The 17,149-nt window shown below is 30.9% G+C and overlaps 2 protein-coding genes and 1 pseudogene across 2 annotated transcripts; all 3 read right to left on the bottom strand.

Moving 5' to 3' along the window:
* Positions 1–663: 663 nt before the first annotated feature.
* On the bottom strand, positions 664–5,517 carry LOC148208104 (glycolipid transfer protein 3-like). Its single transcript, XM_088120083.1, has 6 exons — positions 5,363–5,517; positions 5,223–5,278; positions 5,007–5,137; positions 2,155–2,290; positions 1,686–1,829; positions 664–884 (listed from the first exon to the last, which is right to left on the bottom strand). The coding sequence occupies exons 1-6, from the start codon at positions 5,490–5,492 to the stop codon at positions 849–851; spliced, it is 633 nt and encodes a 210-aa protein (XP_087976209.1). The 5' UTR covers positions 5,493–5,517; the 3' UTR covers positions 664–848.
* A 2,793-nt stretch (positions 5,518–8,310) lies between these two features.
* On the bottom strand, positions 8,311–10,269 carry LOC148208103 (serine/threonine-protein phosphatase 7 long form homolog; annotated as a pseudogene).
* Positions 10,270–10,387: 118 nt separating this feature from the next.
* LOC148208102 (uncharacterized) lies at positions 10,388–12,312 on the bottom strand. Its single transcript, XM_088119448.1, has 2 exons — positions 11,105–12,312; positions 10,388–11,032 (listed from the first exon to the last, which is right to left on the bottom strand). The coding sequence occupies exons 1-2, from the start codon at positions 12,085–12,087 to the stop codon at positions 10,501–10,503; spliced, it is 1,515 nt and encodes a 504-aa protein (XP_087975574.1). The 5' UTR covers positions 12,088–12,312; the 3' UTR covers positions 10,388–10,500.
* Positions 12,313–17,149: the final 4,837 nt, after the last annotated feature.

The raw sequence follows: 17,149 nt of genomic DNA, 5'->3' as shown, positions 1-17,149 counted from the left end.
TCCACGATTTTTGACTTTGACTACAACTATCCTAATTTTGTCAATAATTTTGAAATTCACCCTATTTCAGATTTATATTATTTTATTTATATTTTTTAAAATTTTATTTTATAATTTGCCTTAAATTTGTTATTTCTTTTTTAAATTATTAAAAAAAAACACACACACACATGGCACTAGCAAGGCACTATGCAACTCGAAAATTGTGAAGTGGCAGAGACGGCCTATTATTTTCCAAGCATTATTCTTGGAAATAGTTTGAGAGTTAATATATATTTGGAATAAATTTGAATTAAAACATTATTAAAAAAATCCGTGGTTAGTTCAACCCAAACTTACTTTTAGAGTGAACCTTGAACCAACACAATCTATAGAATTGTCATTCAAGGACACCACATCGTGGTTTGGGTTAGGTTGATCAGTTTTTTCCAATCGTCGAGTTTTTTAAACACCCCTAATAACCGAGATGCTTAGGTTGACCGCCATTTTTTTATATGATTCCTTTTTTGGATTTCTTAAAACTAAACAATTAGGTTGAATAAGGAGTGTATCTGAGCAGAGCAGGTCGGATCTTTGCAGAAAAAATTAGAGAAGATATCGAGAGCGTTTCGAAAAATAGTAATATTTGAAAGAATAAAAAATTAAAATTGAATTGTTCTCATTTCTTCTAGTCGAGCCAGAGAGAGATACAATTGCACAATTACAAGTAACAACACATCACATCACATAAACAAATAATCAACTTCTTCACACACCAAACAAACTAATTAAATGAGAGCCACTAGATCACTTCAAGAGGGGATGATGGCTGTCTTCTTGCCTTCCCAAGTCCATACTTTTCTCCATCCTCATGTAGACTTTATTCTCTCCAAGTTATACAATCTCTGCATAACCCAATATATAAACAAACACACAACACTTTTTAGACTCGTTTCATAACTATTTTGTTTTGTCATTTTATTTTCTGTTCTTAAAAATTAAGTTTTATAAATATTACATTCACTTATTTATCAGTTTGTTTCGTTACATAGTTTTCATAAACATTTTAAAAATCTATCAAAAATCTTTTAAAACACAAAAAAAAAAAAATTAAAAGACTTACTCTTATTTTTAAAATTTGACTAACAAATAAAAAATTTCTCCCAGGGGTGAAAAAGTTACTAATGAAATTGTACAAAAACAAGTTTGGTACTATGGTTGCTGGGTTGGGCCTTAATTATCTAAAATCACTCCGAAAGTTAAAGATATCCAATATAAATGTTTAAATTTATCCTAACCCATCAACTTAAGCTTTTGGGTTCATTGGTAGTTGATTCATGTTTAATATGGTATCAGAATCCAAATGCTCAAATGATCATCCAGTCCAGAAATAGGATCCAGTCAAAATTGGTGACCCAGAAGAGGCACCATCTTTAGAGGACATGTTAAATATCACAGATTGAAAAGAAAAAATGACTCAACAAAGGGTTTATAATAAATATGTGCTACCTCTCTGGTCACCAGTTGATTTTTAGACGAAACCCATGAATATTGATACAAGAAACTATACCAAAACTATTAGTAATTCTTCCGAGAGTGCTTATAGAAAAAGTTGTTTTTTTTTTCTTATCTTAAAATACTTATTTCAAAAGTCATCCCAAACACACTGTAAATCACAAAATAGAGTGCGGGTTATTTTATTTTACCAGGATGGAGTGAGCCTGTTGGAGAAAATCCAAAAGCAAAGGAAGGAAGGTTTGTATGTCTTGGAGAAGGGTCTCATGGTTACCCTCATTTTCCATTATTATGTTGATGAACGTTGCTGTATCAGGCACCATTTTCAGAGCAATCTGCAAATATAAAATTTTTGGTAAAAACAATAATTTATTAAATGCATTACTTTCCTTTCTTGAGATTCAATACGTGAACGAAGGGAACAACATTTTAAGAATCACTTCTCTAACTTTTTCTTCGGAAAATTATTATAAGTTTCAACTGATTCAACAATTAGATTATTGGAATTATCGTATATAATTACTCTATGCATAGGATATTCTTACGGGAGCAGTATACCGGCTAATGAGATATGAGAATCACATATCTCGAGGCGTTTAATTTCATCGAATTGAACTGTAAAGTGGTAACATAAATTTAGTGTTAGAGAAAAGTTTTTACTTTGTAAGCAGCGGATGAGATCCAACCATGCCATGGCTTCAAAGTGAGGTTGTAGGATTCCTCTACTGCTTGCTCCATGATTATTCCAGGCTCATTTGATATCTTCTCCAGTAAGGCCACCGTAAAATCCAGAGACCTATAGACACCCAAACACATACTTGATTAAGTTGTTTGAAATTAAATCGCTAGTTTAGGGTTTCCAGTAAGGCCACCGTAAAATCCAGAGACCTATAGACACCCAAACACATACTTGATTAAGTTGTTTGAAATTAAATCGCTAGTTTAGGGTTTCGTTTGGTGATGTTCCCATTTCTTTTTTCTCGTTTCTAATTTTATCGAGAAATCTAAACAATCGACTACTATTTATGTTTTTTGTTTCTCATTATTTAAAAACTTTCTCAAAATTACAATTTTAAAAACAGTAAAATCAAGTTTCTTATTTCTTGTAATTCCCATTTCCAATTTGGTTCCAACATATTTTTGAGGGCTATGCAATTCTATTTTTCTTAATTAAAAATAACAAAATAGAAACTCGAGAACATTACCAAATATATCCTTAGTGTTGATTAGGTACTAATGTTTGGAGAGACATATTGATTTTGTTAGAAAAGGGATTGAAATCAATTTAATCATGAGTTCATAAATGGGTGAAGGGTTTTGAGTGGTCTGATTTTTCATTCAAAACTGTGAACCAGTAGATATTTGGAAAACCTAAGATCAGCGCAATTCAATTAATAATATTTTAGTCTATGTAGTTATGGTTTATTTTATTCCTTGTATTTTAATTCTTTTTTTTTCATTTTAGTTATATTTTTAAATACTTTTTGCTTGTTGTACTTTTAAAAGCAATTAGTGTTCTACCAAATAGAAACTTTTTTTTTCTTTTAATTAGCAAGTGAACTGTTATCACTACATTTCAACAAATTTAATTCGCAAGTCAATTATTATATTCTAAAATTATGGTTGAAAAAGCATGAGATAAAAATGAAAATAAAAAGACCAAAATAGACATTTTGAAAATACTCGGACCAATATAAACCTAAACCTAAGATAAAAAGTACAAGACCAAAAATAAGTATTTAACCTTTTAATTGATGTTATAGTCTCTCAGTACCATTTACCATCACACTTGAGAGAATCCATATTATTCTATCAAAAAGAGGGGAAAAAAAAACATTAGATTTTTCCTCACATGTATATGCTATTCATGTCTAAATTATCATAGAATTTAGGTAATTTTAATTCTCCTATAAATCAATTCATAATTATTCTTGAATTAGAAGACTTTATTTTCTCAAGATTTTAATAACTTTAAATAATTAATATTTATTTAAACAAATATTTCTAAAATTAACAATTGTTAAAACAAAAACAACTAAACTCAAGAAAGATAAATTTCACTCCTTTTCTTAGTACAAAACTTTTACTCCATTACATAAATTTGATAGGAAAAAGTGTCACAACTTTTCATTTTTCAAATATAGCATAAGTTATAAGTTTGATTTTTCTTAGTATGTTTTTTACATTATATTTGACTTTGACTCGAATGTTGCTATTCTAGTGAAACATTAACTTTGGCTATATTTACCATATGCTATTTATGTAATTTCCTCAATTATAAATAATAACCTCAATGAGTAAAAAAGTGTATGTAAAAAGAGATTAGTGAGATAAAATCTGGATATCGAAAGAGATTAATTAGGGAAACTAAGTGAGTAAAGCTAAGAGATCAATATTAATGAGAAAATATGTATGTAAAAATAATAATAAAAAAAACTAGAGAAAGTGTGTGTAGACAAATATTAATTGTGAAGAAATTTATGTAGGTAATGAAAATATAAGCAAAAAGAAAAAAGAGTATGAAAAGAAGAGATCAGTGCCAGAATGGAACTTAGAGAGGACCAAAATGGATGATATTGGATTAAAATTCTACATTTTTTTTAGTACAACTCAAGATGGAGGATTATGTTGAAACTTCGACTTCTGAAAATTGAGTAAAATACATTAACTGTTAAGCTATATTCATATGTTTATTGATTAACATTATAATACTAATAAAAAAAACTTTTAACACTTTCTTAAATTTTCAATAATATAAAGTGTTGAATGGCATGTGAGAGGTATAACAGCAAATTTAGCACTAATTAAAATGAATTACTAATGTGAGACACGAAAGCCTACAAAATTGTAAAATCTTATTTCTTGTGTTGTATTTGTAAATAGGTTTAAATACTATTTTGTTTCTTGTATTTTGACTTTGAGTTTTTTTTTATTTTAATCCTTATACTTTCAAGGCCTTCGTTTTAATTCGTTTTTGTATTTTTTTAAATGTCTAATTTGGTCTTTATTTATAAAAATTTAACACAAAACGTACACACAATAGAAATCATTTAATATAAATTTTTTGTTTTTGTTACATTTCAAAAAATTTAGAGAATAAAATATCTCGTTAAAATCATGATTAAAAGAAATGAGATAAAAGTGAAAATGAAGAGACTAAAATGGATCTTTTTGAAAACTATATGGACTAAAATGATAATTCGAAATTTGATTACAAGACCTAGTGTTCAAGGAAGAAAGTAATTGAACCTCAAATCAGCATATTTTTTTGTTTTACGTCCAATAATTCTTCCTCAACTAGGCTTAGGCAAAATAGTTGAGAAAGTAACATGATTAATAGAATAGTAAAAATGTGTTCCTCGTCATTAATATGTTCTTGCGGTCATTTTGACCTCTCACGAGAATGGATGACTCTATTACTAGTCATAAATAGAGACTAAAACCGCCGTCTGGAAGTAAAAATGGAGAGAGACTAAAATAGTATTTAAGGTCGGTTATAAAAGAATGATTACCGAGTAAGCCAAAGAAATGCTCTGCTGCAACTGCTCCCCGTCCTGGCGCAGCCTTGATTCGCCTCTTTCTTCAGAATCTCAACCAAATTGGAACAGATTGAAGGATCGGATTCGTCCGCCATTTCAATCCGCTACACAACAATCAAACACAACACACGATCCATTAAACTCTGTGAAAGAATTAACAGTCTCTGAATTCTGTTTTTGCGTTGGTACCTGGATATTTTGCCCAATTTCTTGGCGCAGAACCGCCATTGTCGGCCCGATTTCATCTGCAATCGAGAAGGATCATCACACTCAACAGATGCAGAAGAAGAAGAAGAAGAAGAATTAGAGAGAAGGAAATTAGGGCAAACCGAGAACGCGAATGAGCGAATTGCATAGGGAAACGAAAGGTTGGATAGGGATGTTGTTAATGGCGGCATCGTGTTTGATGAGGAGGTGAGAGAGTTGTTCAGTTGCGGACCTGATCAGAGATTTCTCCATTTTCGACCTCTGCTCTGCTCTGCTTCTTCAATGCCGGTTTTTTCCATTCTTCCTTCTCACTTCCTTATATTTGCATCTTAAAACGTTAGAAAAATATAGAGAGAGAGAGAGAGAGGATTGATTAATATTAATTTTGAATCAAATGGAAACTAAGCATGGTTTGGGCAACGTTACATTTCTTGTTTATCGTTTTCGATTTTCTTAAGAAATTTAAGTTTTTTTTTTTCGGAACATTTTCGAAATTGTATAGAAATTTTGGAAACAATTAAAACAAATCCGGTTGTTATTCCTTCTAAACACAAGTAGAAATATTGTTTTTAAAATTTGTGGATGTTGGATCATGCAATTCATTTTTCTTTATTAAAAAAATGATATAAACATTATCAAACAAGTCCCAGACATTCTCCCAATTTATTATTTTGATATTGTAGAGTTGAAATTGTGTTAAGTATAGCTCAATAATTAAGACATTAATTTTCTTTAGATTTAATGTGAAACGTAACTCAATATTGTAAGTTTTTTTTTTTCAAGTTAAATGTTTCAAACCACATTTCATCCCTTGTTTGAATTTGATGCAAATGTGTATATAAAGGTCAATGTCTCGATTTTATCGAATGAAGTTAATTTGAATATTTGTCCTCAATTTTTATCTTGAATTCGAAAAATCAAAATAAAAAAGTCATAGAATTAGTTAACAAGGCTAAATATAGTTAAACGATCCCAAAATTTTGAAAGTTTTTCTCAATTTAATGTGTAATTTTTTTAAATTATCAATTTTACTTATTAAAAATTATCAATTAGGGTTTTATACAAAACTGACGTGTCATTAAATTATTCTTTTATTAATATATTTTGAAACATGGACACGCCACGTAGACAAATGGATTGCATTGATGGGTGGGTTGTGTTTCGCTAGTGGAAGGGTTCAATTTCATGTGACTTCAATTTTTTAAATTTTTTACTTTTGTTATTAATATTTATATTACATGTATGAGTTGAGTTCAACATATTTGTACAACTTAATAAAAATATCGATTAATCTCCTTTATATCGATGTCGAACTTATAAATATATAAAAATATTGAAATGTTAACCTATCCACCCATATTTTATTCCACTTCATTTTTGTTTAAAATTTTCAACTCTAATAATTTTAGACTAAAATATCCCTCCCTTTCAATTCAGTTGTAAAATTTTTCAATGTTTAATAATTACCCTTCTTAATACATCTTCTATTCACATTTAAAATGGCATTATTAATTTTTAATTGTTTTATAAAGGTGAATGGTATAAGTGTGATTTGTTTAAGAAAAAGACATTTTAGGCCATAGGGTAGTGTTTTCGTTTCTAATTACAAAACAAAAATATGTTTCTTGATTATTTTTTGTTTCTTGTTTTTATTTTAAAAAGTAAATAAAAATTTGGTGTTGGCTGAAAAAGCAACTTGATGTCTTTTGCAAAACCATGTTGTATTTGGTCTTCTAAGAAAATTATTTTGCATTTAATAAGTAAAAATAATAATAATAAAATAATATTTGTATTTATGTTTTTAAAAAATTGAAAATATGAAAACAAAATTAGAAACTATTTTTTCCCCAAACTTTGTATATATGCAATTTTAGAAGTATGTTCTAAAAATAAGAAATGAATAAGAATAATAAAACATTTACCAAAACGCATATATTTTTCAATAACTAAAAACGTTCTATTTATTATTTTTATTATCTTAAATAGTAATTCTTTACTCGATGTAAAATTTCAAACCTGAAATATTTTTTTATGAGTTGAAGTATATTTGTTATTATTATTATTATTTTATAATTATAAATATATCACCATCTCTATCTTATGTTATCAGTAATTAAATAATATTATATTCTATTTTTATATATTATTCTCTCTCTATGTGTCAACTGGATATAAGATATTGACCTGGTCTAATTTATATCTTTATGAAATGAATCTTTCGAAGATGTAGCTGTTGATGTATTGTGTTACATACAGCTTACAATCTCCTTAATTTAATCATTAGTTTATTATATTAGTGTATTAAATTTCTGTCAACTGTATTGACATTTCTCTTGATATTTTTTTAGGTTCATGGATTCGACATTTGACACGAATAATGAGTCAATATTTCCATAATATCGTCAAAAAATCGATAAAATATAAAAATATCAACAAAATATCACTAATATAGACATATTATTAATGTTAATAATTTTTAATTCATTTGAAAATTATGCAATGGTTAAAAGCTATATAATTATGAAATATTAATTATTTTTGTAATTTTGGATAACGTTTTTACTTCCACCTTAACAAAATAATAATAATAAGGTTAAAATACTAGTTTGGTCCTTGTATTTTGAGTTCTAGTTCATTTGAGTCCTTATACTTTTAAATGTTCGTTTTGGTTTATGTACTTTTTACTTGGATTTTTTTTTAATATTATATTTAATTAAACTTATTTTTAAAATAATGCAGATTTATTAGAAAAGATGGAAAAAATGCAACTTTGGAAACTTATTCCAAAAATAATGCTGGTGTAAAAAATACAATGACAGTAATAATAATAAACTTATTATTATTAAATAAATAATAGTGTATATATATATAAGAAGTTGGGATAAAAATGATAATATTAAGTAAAAAAGAGAAAAATAAATAATAATATATTAAAAGAAAATAAAATACAATCTTAGACTAATGTTTTCTGTTTGTCAATTTACAATCTATCCATCTAATCCGTCCCACAATGGGGACGTCGTCGGTTACGATGTGGCTGACGACGAACTATTTCTGGTGGTGGTGTCTCTTAATCCTCCGCAGGGTTGATGTATTGTCCATGCTCCCCACGTCCACGTCCATGGCCGGCTCCATAACCATACAATGGTGGCAAAGGTGGTGTGTGATACTGACTGAAACTAGGAGTCGGTATCATGAACATAGGCGTCGACGGACCAGCGTCATCCTGTGTCTGTGTAAACGGTGGAACATCCTCGACGTTATGATAGATAACTTCAGGTACAGGATCGTCAAGCTCTATTGGAGCATCATGATCTACTTGACGCCGTCCTCTACGCCTAGGGCCACGAGCTGGAGTAGGCACCTTATACATCTGATGAAGGCTTTGAAGATGTCTCGCGCCAACGTTACACAACCTATTAATATTTTCTGATGACGAGATAATACTTATTTGCTCGAAACACGCAGCCTACATGAAAAAAATTAAAAATTGTACCGTAGCACGAAATTAAAAATTAAAAATTCATAAATATATAATTAAATTCGAATAGTTTATATAAGCAAATTAAAATTTGTACCGTAGCACCAAATGATGCCCCTTCTCGAGTAAGATAACGTCTAGTTATTGATAAATACCAACTCATGTATTCTGGATCGCAAGCATCATCATCGTCCACGTGAGGATTTATAACAATATAATCTCTACGCACGCGCCACCTCGCTACAAAAGATACAGTTTTATCCTGCCATGTGCTATCCCGTATGTCTATGTCATGTATCCTTGGTTCCCATCTAGGCACTTCTGGAATTGCTTGTTTCATACTAAATTGTCTTGTAACTCTATCTGGATGATGCCACTCAACTACATGAAAGTATATGAGTGGACTTACAGTGCACCATACATCATGTCCACTGGTACAGTAGTCAGGTAATTCCTTAGTATATGGCTCCCAGATCATCTGAAATCGTAATAAATAAAACATGTAATTAATTGTAAATCGATATATATTTAAAATTTTAAAAAATTAAAAAACTTACCGAGCCAGGTGACAAGAGGTCCAACATGTATCTATATTGGATCAAAACATGTGTAGATACCTCTGTAACACAAAATTGATCCCTCCATCTACAACAATATTATAAGTGAACAATTATTTCAGTAGAACAATTAAAATGTGTCAAACAATTCAATAGTTATATTGACGTACCGGGCAGCTAATGGTCGATCCACAAGCTCGTGATCGGATATGTGACGACGTTGTGGAGTCATCGTTGGAAACCGATCCCAAGCCCATACTTGAAGAAGTATAATTGGGCCGGCAATGTCACGTGAGTCAGAGCGACAAAATTTGCACAAATTTTGGTACAACCATGCCAAACATGCTCCACCTCAACTAAAACGTCCAGCTACCGCAAAATCTAATAGCAGTGGAAGGAACATCAAATGCACCAAGTTGTTAGACTTGTCGGCGAATAGGCTACCACCGATAAGCTGCATAATATAGGCACGTGCGTATCTGGCAATGGTTTCCTCATCTGCATCATCGTTCAGGTTACGAAATTGAGAAGCTAACCAAGGTAAACTCAACCTAGAGCCTCTGGTGTATCGATCATCTGGAGTCACCCCAAGTAATGCTTGACAGATGCCTTTCCAATCATTATTAATGGGACCGGTAAGGGGCTCACCGTCTACTGGTAACCCAAGTTGCACCTCTACATCCTGTAGAGTGATAGTACACTCTCCATCTGGCATGTGAAATGTATGAGTCTCCGGCCTCCACCGTTCTACAAGCGCGGTTATCAAATGCCAATCTAATTAGATGAATCCCAATCTGGCAAACCCGTAAAATCCAGAAGCACGTAATGCAGGCTCAATTAGAGGATGGAGCGGGATGGAGCGATCCAATACTGCCTCTCTACGTCGGCAGTGCAACTCCTCATTACATTGACCTTGCCAAACTAATTCGGATCGATGTCGAGCTTGTGCATACAATACCGATCGATTGGTAGGACCTGGATCTAGTTCCATAATCTAATATCATAAATAATCATTAGTTTGACAAACTCCAACAAAATCAAAATTACAAAATCAAATTACAACCACAAAGTCTAACAAGATTCATCATAAAAGCATCAAACTCCAATAATAAACATCAAATTACAACCACATACAGTTTATAAGATAACGAGAAATTACACTAACAAATAAATTAACATAAACTCCAATAGTAAATATCAAACTCCAACGATAAATATCAAACTACGATGGCGCTTCCAATCGTCTCGAAGGACACTTTCTTCGATTGTGGCCAAGTTGATTACAAATCCCACATCTTTGTTGAACACTTGGTTCTCTCAAATCCATCTCATTGTGAATACGAGAACTCCTTGGTCTTCCAGGCAGTCTCAATAAAGTTGGATCGGCGTGCAAAACAGGCATGTTTGGATGAGCGATCCAATAATCTTCATGTGGGATGGGCTCAAATTGAGGAGCGTAAGACTCAGCGTACTTTGAAAGCTTGTAACAATCCTCAATATAGTCTTCGTACTTAAAATTTAGGTGTGAACAAACTGCCATTAAATGAGAACATGACAATCCATATGTTTGCCACTTGTTACATGTACAGGAACGTTCTACGGCGGTTATTCTCACTATTTGTATGTTCCCACCTTTTGAATTGTAATAATGATGACCTGTTTTCACATGAAACACACCAACGGCTCGATCATAACGGACTACAGTGTGTTTGGTAGATCTCGCCGCCCATCTAACAAGCTTATTGTAAGCATACCTGTTTAGTTTGATAATGTAAGTTAACAGCATTTACACAATAAAGAACATTAAACAACAACCTAAATAATACCTTGTGTATTCTTCATTTCTACTCAAAGCATCTCTTGTCTCCTCCCTCCGCTTCTCAAAATATTTTACGCATCGGTAGAATGTAAGTTCCACCAATGTAGTGATGGGTAACATCTGAGCTCCTTTGAGGACTCCATTAATGCATTCTGAAAGATTGGTTGTTATCCACCCATATCTATACCCACCATCATGTGATAGGGTCCAGTTCTCAACACCAATGTTACGGAAGAAATCCATACAAGAGCTATTTTGTAATTTAATTTCTTCCACGTACTTGTTATACTTCCGAATCTGGAATTGAGAACCGGCACGATAAACCATTTTTTTCAATTCTGCACAGTTGTATTTATGATTGAAGTTGCTAGCAACATGTCGTAGACAAAATCTGTGATGTGATTTCTGTCCGGTCCAACCATTATCTGGATTGTTAATAGCAGAGATAATACCCCCATGTCGGTCTGAAATCAGACATATCTCTTCATGTGTAACAACTTTTCGTAGGTTTTTTAAAAACCATCCCCAGTTCTCACGACTCTCTTCGTCCAAAATGGCAAAGGCAAGAGGTAGCAAATGTCCATTTGAATCGACCGATGTTGCAATCAATAGTTTCCCCTTATACTTTCCATATAGGTGAGTACCATCTATTTGAAGCATGGGTCGAAACTTTTTAAAGGTTTCAATGCAAGGACCGAATGACCAGAATACAGAATGAAGAATGTTGTTACCTGGTTGTCCATAATCCCTAATTTTCCATTCGACAATTGTTCCGGGATTAGTGTGTTTCAACATGTACATCCACTTTGGCAAAAGTTTATATGATTCATCCCAGTCACCAAAAATACGAGCCAAAGCTTTTGTTTTTCCTTCCCAAACCCTCCTATAAGGAACATGATATCCAAATTTTTCCTTGATTAAATCTTGAAGTGTCGAAATACTTGTAGAAGGATTAGCTCTCACTGCATCACAAAATTCTATGCTTATCATATTCGAATCCAATTGAGTATGACTTTGATTGAATTCTGAGTACAAACAAGAATGTTGGTCTACGTACTTCGTAATCTCTCATAGGTTATAAGATTTATTAAGAATCGCTCGAAGTCGCCATTTGCATCCATCTTGCCACTTTTTACATCTAATTGCCCATTTGGATGGTGCGGACTCTACAACTTTGTAAGGATGGTGACTCTTCACAGCAAAACGTTTCACAATATGTTGTGTTTGGGGAAGAGAATACCCTGGACACGTGGAGGACCCCTATTGGTGCTCCAAGATGACTCATGAGTCATGCCCAGCTCGGACGGTCGAGATCACCACCACTAGCGTTGACAGATGCTAAGTATGAGGGCCGAGGTGAACCTGGCCGAGGTCCGACCTACCGGGAAGCTCGGTGGGGGCCGATGTGAGCTACTGTCAGCGGCGTGATTATCGGGTATAACCGTCGGTCCCGAGATTACCGGGTGTAACCGACGGTCCCGAGATTACCGGGTGTAACCGTCGCGAGATTAGCGGGACTACCACCCATAAGTAGAAGACTTCACTCCACGATCAGGTACGATGATTTCTGACCTCGAACTAAACTGGGAATCCGACCTATACTGACTTGATCGTCGGAGTGCTCACCTTTTTGTGCAGGTCCGCCCAAGTATTCAGATCGGTCCGGAGGCCGAGTTCGAGCTGCAATCAGAAATACACTGTTGTGCATATCCTTGCATAAACATGTTGCATAGTTCGTTTATCCTTACAACTGAACCCTGTGTACAACATATCATTTTCAGCAGCCACTGGTTGAATCATACAATCATGTTCTGCATTGATATTAATCGTATCACTGTCTATGTCATTAAATGTTGGAGATGGGATATCATGTTCCCCCTCGAGGTCCAATTCATCAAACTCATCATCTGTTGTTGTCCTCAGTTCTATAAACCTATTCTCAGCAGTTAAATCCATATCTTCATCTAAATTAGTCACTGGAGGCACAACTAACTCAGGTTCAGGATTAAGACTTTGACTAGGGTCAATACATTGGCTAGATCCCTCGAGGTCTAATAGGACATTCATCATATTCCTAACCTTCACATATAATTCCACTAATTGTGGACATGGCGGTGCAATTGAGAACATTAAATCCAGTGTATTCTAGTTCTCCAATGGAATGATAATGTATTTATTTACTCCCAATGGTGTTTGATTAGGGTGTCTATAGACAAGGTCTAACTTATTCCTGCTCAAATCTACCTTCAGGGACAGTCCAACCATTTCAACAAAATGTTCAAATTCGATACCACTATACACAGTAAAACCTCCACTTGACGGTCCATCATAATCAACTTCATTTATACCATCAATAGTACCTCCATTCGTATACAATACAATCGTCAAACATTTAGCTGCCATTTAAATCCTAAATTGGAAAAAAAGATCTTCCATTAAGTTTTTAATTAAATCTAACTATGCTAATCAAATAATCCAATTTTAATTGTAATACAAAAAAAGTATAATATTATAATTACCTAACTTTTTTAATAAAAAAACACTCAAGACATATAAACTAATTAAATAAAAATTAAATGTACCTTAATTAACAATTAATTTAAATCAATTTACAAAATTATAAAACTAATTTATATAAAAAATAAAATCTAATAAATTAATTAAGATAAGTCCAAATAAACCAAGCCCCACGTTTTTTACACCAGCATTATTTTTGGAATAAGTTTCCAAAGTTGCATTTTTTCCATCTTTTCTAATAAATCTGCATTATTTTAAAAATAAGTTTAATTAAAAACAATATTAAAAAAAAATCCCTTTTTACTTTGGTTAATTTTTATCTTGAAAATGTTCATTTTAGTCCCTATACTTTTAAAAAGTGACCATTTTGATAATTTCATTTTATTTTAAATCTCACTTTTTCTATTACAATTTCAACACTACATTATAATCAAATATATTTTTTACATTGTAAACATTACTTCACACTAAATAGTTCCTGTTATGTGTAGAATTTGTGTTAAAATCTTGCGAGGAGGGACGACTAAAATGATCACTTTTTAAAAGTACATAGACTAAAATGAATATTTTCAAAGTATAGGGACTAAAATGAACAAAAGTTAAAAGTATAGGGACCAAAATGAACATTTTCAAAGTACATGGACAAAAATAAACCGAGACTAAAAGTGCAATGACCAAAATAGTATTTTAACCTAATAATAATTAAAAAAAAAAGAAACCCTCTAATTGAATGCATCCTTGAAAATACTACTTTAAATTGATTTTATATATTTCATAAACACTTTTGATATGCAGTCAACCTGATAACTTTGGATTTTTTTTTTAATTAAGTTAAAGCACTTATATTTTTCTTACTACCATTTTTTAAAAATGAATATAGGGTATTTAAAAAATTTCTTGACACATTATTATTTAAAAAATTTCTTGACACATTATTAGTAAATTTAATGATCAAATCCAGTCTCAATATCAATGCTTTCACAATTATTTTATTTTAATGATTAAATTTATGTATATTCTGCTTCACTCACTGAATTTTCAAATATTTTATTTTAACTTCTAAATTTAGCAATAAAACATTATTGTAGTCCTAAAATTAGGATACAAACTTCTTACTTCTTAGTCCCTCCCATTAATTTTTCATTAATCCCTCTACTAAATGGTTCTAGTCCATTTCAATGGTTTCATACACTTATTCCAAAGACATTTTCTTTATTCATTAATTAAATAAATAAAAAGCAAGTGTGAGTGGGTAACATAAAATTTCTAAAATATTTACAAAGATTTGTTTGTATAAAAATAATTACAATGTAGCATATTTTTGTTTAAAGATTGTAAAATATAGTTATTTTTTTTAGTTTACGTGTTAAGGATTGTGATAAAAGAATTGACCAGGTTTATAATAGATATGAGTTACTCCCCTCATTGTCAATTGGTTTTGAGATAGAACCACATGAATATTGATATGATATCAAAGCAAAAATACTCAAACGAGCATGCGGTCAAAAAATGGGATCTGACCAAGATCGATGAGCCAAAAGAGCTACGATCTTGAGGGGGCATGTTAAGGATCCCATTACAAGGTAGTATTTTTTTTATTTGATACGATGGTCATTAATTAACATAAATCAACAATTAACCTAGATATTATGTAATTGTAACATTGATTAAATAATATATTAATAAGTATAATAATTGTACTAAAAACATTAAGTACAATAATTGGTTAACCTACATATTAAATTAACTATAACACCTTATATAAATGTGTTCTAATTTTTATTGTAGGTTAAAAAATACATTTGGTCCCTGTACTTTAACTAAAGTAACAGTTTAGCCCTTGAACTTCAGTTTGTAACGATTTAATCCATGTACTTTTGCTAAAGTAACAATTTAGTCTTTGAACTTTAACTTGTAACAATTTAGTCCCTGTAATTTAAAATTGGTAACAATTTAGTCCCTATTGTAAAAAATTTTATTAAAATTAAGTGTCAAATTTTATCGTATAACAATTAAATCTTTCTAATTCATAAACATATTTGGTCCCTATTTAGTTTATCAATCTATACATATAAGAAACTTAACAAAAAAAATTTCATGATAAGGACTAAATTGTTATCAACTTTAAATTACAAGGACTAAATTGTTACATATTAAAGTTCAAAATTAAATTGTTACCAATTTGAAAGTACAGGGACTAAATTGTTACAAACTAAAGTTCAAGGACTAAATTGTTACTTAACGAAAGTACACAGATAAAAGTGTTTTTTAACTTTTTTTTTCTAACAATAAATTATTTTCTACCATTTTGATATTAATTTTTCTATATTATCATAGACTTGTTGGGCAATTACTACTATTTTACATGTTATTAGTGAAAAACTAATGATACTTTTTATTACTAAAATAGAATAATTAAAAATATAGGAACTAAAATAGAAGAAACACCAAAATTCATGAACCTAGATAAGATTTAAATATAAATAAATATAAGTTAAAAAATAATAAGAATAATAAATAATGATATAATGCACGTTAAGAAGAAGAGAGTACAGTTATTCCGTGCATGTACCTGAGGGTTTTGCAAAAGAATTGTCTGTATGTGCTTCATTAAATGCTACGAAAATCGGTATTAATTAATTTACTATGAATATTTTCCCACCCGCAGTGTTAAAAAAATAACATAATAATTTTGAATCTTTTTTTTTTTTTACAATTTGCGAGGGAGGTGAGCGAAATCACAATCTCTCAGTTGAAGATATATGTCAATTACTCAGTGAGCTAGGTTGATTTAGGTATAATAATTTTGAATCTTGAATATGTTCCATAATATTTTTAATTTCTATTTTTAATTTTTAAAGTCATAATTATATTTGGTAATGGTTTCTTTCGTCGTATTATTATTATTATTATTATTATTATTATTATTATTATTATTATTATTATTATTATTATTTTCTTTGCTTATAAAGTAACCATAACCAGGGTTCAAAATGTTGAGAGACATGTCGACATGTCACTAGACATGTCGACGTGTCGAGCATGTCAACATCGACATAGGGGGGAAAAGTCGATTTTCCCCCATGTCGTGGACATGTTGAAATGTCTTTTTTTTTCCTGCTTCTTCTTTAAGGTTATTTTATTTTCATCATCTTCCTACTATATTACTATAGTCTATAATTTCTCACAACCTCGATGATTGTAATCTTAATCTATTCAATGAAACATTCGAATTTTAATACTGTATAAAGTATAACTAATAAGATTTGAAATTTGTTTTATTGATAATTTCTAATCCAATCTAGTCTTTACTTACACAATTGAACAATATATGTGAAATATTGACATATATACAGATTGGAATAATCTTAGAATTTTTTAAAATAAAAATATTATTATATACAAATAGTGGTGAAACATGAAGTAGAATAGGTAACTTAATTAATACCAAAAAGATGATATCGGAGGATCTAGTGCACTATCTTGATAACTTTGATATAAATTACAATAGTTCTCCTCAGTCATCCTAAATTGA

This window comes from Momordica charantia (genome assembly GCF_013281855.1).
Source record: "Momordica charantia cultivar OHB3-1 chromosome 11 unlocalized genomic scaffold, Mcharantia_2.0 BLBB01000011.1, whole genome shotgun sequence".
NCBI classification, from domain to species: Eukaryota; Viridiplantae; Streptophyta; class Magnoliopsida; order Cucurbitales; family Cucurbitaceae; genus Momordica; species Momordica charantia.
The sequence above is the reverse complement of the archived record's forward strand: the minus strand, read 5'-3'. Positions and strand labels throughout refer to the sequence as shown.